The sequence below is a fragment of the Megalobrama amblycephala genome, linkage group LG16, assembly GCF_018812025.1.
Source record: "Megalobrama amblycephala isolate DHTTF-2021 linkage group LG16, ASM1881202v1, whole genome shotgun sequence".
NCBI lineage: Eukaryota > Metazoa > Chordata > Actinopteri > Cypriniformes > Xenocyprididae > Megalobrama > Megalobrama amblycephala.
In genome coordinates, this window is record NC_063059.1 from 44,132,181 (window position 1) to 44,140,509 (window position 8,329).

Consider the following 8,329-nt stretch of genomic DNA (forward strand, 5'->3'; position numbering starts at 1 on the left):
TCTATCAGGTTAAACTGATTATTAGTCACTCAAATCTCTCAGCGTCGATCGCATATATCCGCCATGTTTTGTAGTTTTTTAACACTTTTTACTCGTGTTTGTAGTTCTGAACTGAATCCTTGTCCAATGCGCAATGGGTTGTGGGCAATATTAGCCTCTATACATGGGTTTCATGTGACGTCACTGTATTCTATCGCCGCCATATTTGGGACCGGTCACAGCTGCGCGCCCTGTTAAAGTCTATGGTGACAGCAGCTACAATTACCAGAGGAAGGCCAACGAAACACTCTCAGAAGGTTCACAACAAGTTTATAATATATCTTGGATATGTGGTGCTGTTAGCCTTTTCAACAGTCGTCAGAACTACAAATTTATTTGATCCCAAAGTAGTTAGATCGGCAGAATTATTGGCTTCATTTAGAAGGGACCACACCACTGGCAGCCAAACAGCAATGCACAACATTAATAACTGCTGGGACTGTCATTTACATAACATTATAACGAGAACACTATTGTAATAAAATGTTGTGAATTCTCTGTGTTGTTGTTTCAGCGTGTTGTTGTGGTAAGAGCGCGTCGACTGAGTTTGATTACATTGATTACATAACTTGTTCAAACTTCACTTGTGCATTCGCGTCATTTTGTACAGATAAAACTTATTAATTTTATTAAGTATAAATATCTGATTATTCTCATAAAGGATGTGTTTCGTTGAGGTAAATAACCCACAGAGCTGATGATCATCTATAGCTTCAGCGCGAGCGCTCAAAAAGTAAGACAAAACATTAATATGATTGGGACTGTCTTCTTCTTATACATGATATTATAATCGTATATATTTGTAAAATAACGTTGTGAATTATTTGGGCTTATTTTATGTGTTTCGGGGTTTCAATGACGTTACTTCAAGTTCATCTGTGCGTGATTTTGTGCAAATGCTAGTTGTAATATTTTTATTTTGTATTAATATCTGGATTATTTTATATAGGATGTGTTCCGATGAGTTAATTAACTTTCAGTTTATGGATTTTTTATTATCTTCAGCTTCAGCGTGCGCAGCTCAAACAGCAATGATTAAGTCATTAAAATGTTTAACGTTACTACACAGTAATATTAAAACTTTAATATTTCTTTTAGAAAATGAATGCATTATTTTTAATAACTAGCTCTTATATTGTTCTAGTATTATTTTCATCAACACATAGTTTGATTAATAATAAGGATCATGAACAATAACAGATTTTTTTTTCTCAAATCATCTCATTTTGATAACTATTATTTGAGCTGCGCGCACTGAATGAACACCCGTAAACTGAAGCGCTTTGCTAGAAGGTTAATTAACTCGACGGGACACATCCTATATATGGTAATTCATATATATTTATACAAGATATACATAAAATTACAACTTATATTTGCACAAAATCATGCACGCATACTTGAACTAAGTAATGTAGTCAGCTGGTGTCGTGAATTTGTTCATCCTGTAACAACACGCCGAAACACAGCAACTAGAATTCACAATATTTTCAAATAAATCAAATAAATTTGTAGTTCTGACGACTGTTGAAACGGCTAACAGCACCACATATCCCAGATATATTGTAAACTTGTTGTGAACCTTCTGAGAGCGTTTTGTTGGCCTTCCTCTGGTATTTGTAGCTGCTGTCACCATAGACTTAAACAGGACGCGCAGCTGTGACTGGTCCCAAATATGGCGGCGGGCATAGCGGAAGTGACGTCTTTGAAACCCATGTATAGACCTTATGTAGCCCCGCCCCTTTTCAGCGCTGCGCTCGTTGTCTTTTGACTTCCGGTTTGTATTTCCACAGCGATATTACGTTTATGAATGAACTGCTCGTTTTACAATCTTCCCGATCTACTGACATTTGTTAAGACATCTGCTTTAAACATAACAATGCTCATGATAACTTTCATTAACTCTACAACAAGTAAATCCACTTAACCAACTAATTATTCTTTGACAGCGATGCCATAGAAATGTACAGAGCTACCGCAAAACGGAAGTTCAAAGACAATTTCATAAAGATGGCGGCGCGCTTGTTTCTCTAGTAAATAAGGTCTATAGTGTGCACGGATCCACACTTCGAAAATCTACCGGAAATAGTAGACCATCCGGGGACTTTTGGCATACTCTTTTCAACATACTATGCTTTGGGACACACTTATTTTAATCTCACATACTATTTAGGATGGATAGTATGGACATTGGAACGCAGGGCAAGTGATTTTTGCTGGAAATCCACATATCCTTTGCTGGAGAGCGCAGCTCATGGTTGCTTAGTAACAGCAGACGCCACCGGAGCGCTTTGGAAAGGAGAAAGCGGCGCGGACGCGTTTTCCATGCGTTTTTAGACGCGACAACGGTTCCAAAAGGGTTCAAATGGTTCAAAGCACCAAACGCGAGTAGAATCAGCGCTGAAACTTGTCACTCGCCGGTAACTTTATGAATGTTGGTGAGAATCTGAGATTACATAGTACTGTCATAAAATGACCAACGGTTGTGATGTAATTACATAAATATAGGCTATAGTGTGACGCGCTGCATGTTTGCTGTAACAGTGCTGTGTTTTCAGTGTCGATTCACTGTAAATGCTGCTGCGTTTGTGACGCTTTCATTTGCATTTGAGAACGCAACATTCGTCATTAGAATCGTTTATAATTCTGTTGTTTACAAAGAGAAGTTTCAGTGTCACATGATCCTTCAGAAATGCTGATTTTCTGCTCAAGAAACATTCACTATTTATTATTAATGTTAAAAAGCAGTTTTTGCTGCTTAACATTTTTGTGGAAACAATGATACCATTCAAACATTTGTGGAAAGATTTAAAAAAGAGAGAAATTGATAGAATAATTCATCATACATTAAAGTGATAAAAAGTGAGAAGAGTGAAGACATTTAAAATGTTACAAAATGTTTCTGTTTAATAAATGTAATATATTTGATAAATGCACATACAGTAAATGTTGTTCATTGAACTTTCTCTTTTTCAAAGAATACTGAAAAATGAATGTATCACCATTTCCAGAAAAATCTGAAGCAGCACAACAGTTTTCAACATTGATAATAATCAGAAATGTTTCTTGAGCATCAAATCGAATTTAAATGATTTCTGAAAGATCATGTGACTCTGAAAACTGGAGTAATGATGCTGAAATTCTGCTTTGATCACAGGAATAAATTACATTTTATAATATATTAAAATAGAAAACTTGTTTTTAATTTGTAACAATATTTCACAATATTATTGTTTTTCTGTATTTTTGATCAAATAAATGCAGCCCTGGTGAGCAAAAGAGATTTATTTCAAAATAATTAATAATTTTTTCCACACTTTTGGCAGGTACTTTAATAATAGCAATTATATTAATACTTTTATTATATTATATAATATATTAATTATTATCATGATGATTAAATGCTGCTGGACAATAGTATGTATTATTACAATATAAGATATATCTTTTAATGTGATAAAATATATATTTAAAAATAAGTTCTGGGGGCGTGGCCAGATTACCTGCTCTTTTTATCTCTCTCTGATCACACACATTTAAGATGATTGTGAGGAAGACTTGAGGTGAAAGAGGGGGTTTGATGACTCTTTAATGTTCATTACATTAACCTCTCCTGTTACAATTTTTCTAGATTTTTATGTGATATTCAGTTTTAATTTGTTATATCAGTTTTTATAATCTCTTAGAGTAACAGTAAAACTCACTGACATATTTAATTAATTGTTTAAAAAAGAGATATTGCACAAATTATGATCATACATTTAAAAATATGTGTATTATTTCTGCTTGAATTTGACTGCAGGTGTGTTATGATAATGTTTTGTTCTCTGTGACATAGACCAAGATCATCTAACATGGTGATTTGAGTTTATGTTATTGGTTTCTCTGTGATAATGAAGTCTCTGTTGATCTGAGAGAGTGAAGAGTGTGTCATTGTTCTCTACAGGTTGAGTTGTTGTGGTGTCACAGATGAAGGTTGTGCTGCTCTGGCTTCAGCTCTGAGATCAAACCCCTCACACCTGAGACTACTGGATCTGTCTGGGAATAATCTTGGAGACTCGGGAGTGAAGATAGTCTCTGCCGTACTGGAGAATCCTCACTGTAAACTGGAGACACTGGGGTAAGATCATATGTGACTCTCACATGAAACTGAGTCACTGAATTTTATAATTTCATTTATTCATAAAGTAACAAAATGGAATAGGGGAATTAAACTGTTATTACATTTAGGGCTGTCACTAATGATTATCTTGATGATCAAGTAATCGGTCGATTATTTTCACAATTAATCAAGTAATCGGATATTTTTTGTGACAATAAAAATAGACCTAAGCAAACAATGGCCTTTAACATGATTTAAAATACATATATAATAACAATGGGGCAATAATATCTGGATCAAAAGCAAGTAATCATATGGTCTGATATAACAACACTTTTAAAATACATAATATCATATACATTGTATAAACAATTATATTATGTATTATAACAAATGCCTGCAGAGGGCGCCAACGGCCTGATGATTGTTGTTGTCCCACTTTACATCAAGTCAAGTACTTTATTGTCATTGTGTAACACAACAAAATTTATCTTGTGCCAACCCCAAAGTGCATTAAGAAGACAATACAAATGACTAACAACATCTAATTACAATAGTTAAAAACATGACATAGTTACTAATAAATAATTGATATCATACAATAGATAATGCTATAAAAAAATAAGCCATTAATTAAGACAGTAATTTAAAATATAGCAGCATAAATGTTCTTGTTGAACTTATTGAGCAGTAACTTATTTTACTTGGTCTGGGAGATCGAGTTCAACAAAGTTATTGCTGAGGGGAAACTGTTTTTCAGTCTGTTCGTGCGACACGGATTGATTGAAAGCGTCTTCCAGATGGGAGGAGCTGAAACAAATTGTGACAGGGATGAGTGATATCCTTATCGACATTATTGGCCCTTTTTAAACAGTGAGTTTTATAAAGATGTTCAAGAGATGGTAAATCAGTGCCAACAATATCCTGTGCTGTTTTCACAACCTGCTGCAGGGCTTTTTTGGCAGCTTTAGTACAGCTGTCATACCAGGCTGTCATACAGTTAGTCGAGATGCTCTCTGTGGTACATCTGGAGAAGTTGACTAACAGCTTCTGAGGAAGGTTAGCTCTCCTTAGCTTTCTCAAGAAGTAAAGGCGTTGTTGTGCTTTGCCTATCAAACATGCAGTATTGTCACCCCAGGAGAGATCCTCTGTAATGGAAACTCCCAGAAACTTGTGGCTGGTGGTTCTCTCTACAATCTCATCTTTAATATTCACAGGACTGTGGGTGATCTTTTTAGTGGTCCTAAAATCCACAGTAATTTCTTTGGTCTTTTTGATCTTTAAGACCAGGTTGTTGATGTCACAACACACTGTCAGGTTCTGAACCTCCTCCCTATATGCAACTTCATTATTGTTTGATATAAGCCCAATGACAGTCGTATCATCTGCAAATTTAACTAGAATGTTCGATTCGTGGATAGCTTGACAGTCACGGGTGAAAAGTGCATAAAGAAGGGCTCAGCACACATCCTTGTGGCACACCAGTGCTCAAAGTTAAGGCAGAAGATGTGTGCTTGTCCAACCGCCCTGACTAAATCCAGTAACCAGCTACATATGGAAGGGGTTAGTCCTAATACATGGAGTTTGTTGATCAACTGTAATCAACAAAGAGCATCCTGACATAAGTGTTGGACTTTTCCAGATGTGAAAGGGCAGCATGCATGGCTGTACAGATGGCATCCTCAGTCGATCTATTTGCCCGATAGGCAAACTGATGTTTATCTAGCAGGGTTCCCACTCATCCTGGAAAACCTTGAAAACCTGGAAAATTGACACATTTTCCAGTCCTGGAAAACACATGGAAAATTAGAGAAAATGTAAAATGTCCTGGAAAATCATGTTGTTGTCCTGATTTTTTTTTTTTTAATATATATTCTTGGATAGTCGAGAACAAAGAGTTTATTACTGGCCTAAAACAATCACCATTAGTTGCAGATTTTACCATTTCCAAACCAATCAATAATAATAACTACTATTAATTTTGTATTTAATCATATATAAGTGATATATAATTGTTCATGAAGGCTGGAAATGAAAAATGCCTTATATTCAAGTGTGTATAATTATTAGGTATGTTTTCTTTTACAGATAAAATGAGCCAAAAAGAGATTTAACTCAGATTGAAAGGTCAAAAATTAATAAATGCCCATGAGAAGGATGCAATACTAATGCAATACTAGAAATTTCATGACCAATGGACAGCAAAACGCTCATTGGGTCAGGGTCAGACAAAAACTGGTGGAGAAGTAAAAACACATGTTAACTGCAGAAGAATTAAGAATTAAGGTGAAGAATTAAGTGTGAAACCATCAGGAACCCTTTAGTCTCCAGCACCACCATTTTCCAGAACTGCAACCTACCTGGAGTCTCCAGAAGTGCAAGGTGTCAGGATCTCAGAGACTTAGGTTAGCTAAAGAATCCTAAAAAATGCCCCCCATTTAAGAATCAATTGTAGTAAAATACAAGACGATAGATTGTTTTTATAGGCTTTATAGACAGACAGATTGAGAGTGACTCTTGAAGGACCAGCACCACATCCTCTTGAACCACTGTTTGAAGAATTTATCTTCCAGAATATGGCAGTAAGGTGTGTCAGTTCACTTTTAGTCCATCTCTTATCCTGAAAAGTCTTGCAGACATAATAATCTTCCAAAACCTACTGCCAAAAAATAGTCTGCATTTACACTTAATGCACACGTCTAATAGAACTGCCACATATTTTATTACGTGTTATGGATTTCTTTGTTGTTCACTGACTTTGTCTTTGACTAATATTTTTATTTTCAAATAGTAAAACAAAACATTAAAATAGTTCCAATGATTGACACTGGCAACGAGAACAATTTGTCATAATATACGATTAATACATTTTTTCTCACAATTGCGAGTGTATATCACGCGATTCTGACATTTTTCTGGAGTTTATATCTTTCATTAGGGCCCAAGCGAAAATTCGCGCAGGGCCCTCTTGTTTTTCTAAGGATTATTAGGGCCCAAGCGAATTAGCGCGCAGGGCCCTCTTGTTCTTCTAAGGATTATTAGGGCCCGAGCACCGATGGTGTGAGGACCCTATTGGAATTGCTCCGTTTATTATTATTATTATTATTATTATTCTCTAAATTAAATCGCATTTTTGAGGGCCTAAACATGCTCGAAAACTCATGAAACTTTGCACACGCGTCAGAAGTGGTGAAAATTTACGTCTGTTATGGGTTTCAGAATTGGGCGGGGCAAAATGGCTCGATAGCGCCACCTAACGTACTGCCCCTCTCGCTACGTTTCAAATTGAATTTTGAAATTCGGTACACACATTTATCAGCCCAGTACCTACAAAAAAGTCTCTTGGAGCGAAATCCGAGAGCGAACAGGAAGTCAGATATTTTGAGTTAATTCACCGTTTTTTGCATTTTCCAGACGTTGTACTTTAACGAACTCCTCCTAGAGCTTTTATCCGATCAATGTCATATTTGATCAGTCTAATCTAAAGGCCTTTGCGATGTTAAATTGCGAAGATCTAGAGTTTTCACCAAAGGGCGTGTCCGTGGCGCCCTGACAAAGTTAGATGTTTCGCCATGAAACAGGAAGTTGTTGTAACTCGGGTATACAATGTCGGATCTGCCCCAAACTTCACATGTTTTATTAGAGTCCTGGCCTGAAGACATCTTCATGACAATATTCAGTTACAGTCATAGCGCCACCTAGGGGCAAAAGGAAATGACATGTTTTACACTGTGATTAATTCCTCATAGAGATTTAACCAGATCAACATCAAATGTTGTCAGTCTAATCTCAAGACCTTAGCAATGATAAATATCAAAGATCTTGAGTTTTCGCTGAAGGGCGTGTCCGTGGCGGCCTGACAAAATCTGATGTTTCGCCATGAAAGAGGAAGCTGCTGTAACTCAGGCATACAATGTCCGATCTGCTCCAAACTTCACATGTGTGATAAGAGTCCTGGCCTAAAGACATCTATATGACAATATTTAGGTAGTCATAGTGCCACCTGCTGGCAACAGGAAATGGCATGCTTCACGATGTAATTCACTACCAGAGTCACATTTCATTATGCCACGAAGTACCAAACATGCTAGAGACACATTAAATCATGCAACACTTGGCTGAGTGCTAATTTATGCGATTAACCCCTGAAAGAAACAGGAAGTTGTTGTAACTCAGGCATACAATGTC

General features: G+C 36.3%; 1 protein-coding gene across 1 annotated transcript in view; it reads left to right on the forward strand.

Annotated features, from left to right (window-relative positions):
- Window positions 1–4,534: 4,534 nt before the first annotated feature.
- The window catches only part of LOC125248298, a 14,933-nt gene continuing 11,138 nt past the window's right edge, over window positions 4,535–8,329 (forward strand). Inside the window, exon 1 of the mRNA XM_048160017.1 lies at window positions 4,535–4,595. Coding sequence (XP_048015974.1) covers window positions 4,535–4,595 — 61 coding nt within the window. The remainder of the gene's footprint in view (window positions 4,596–8,329) is intronic.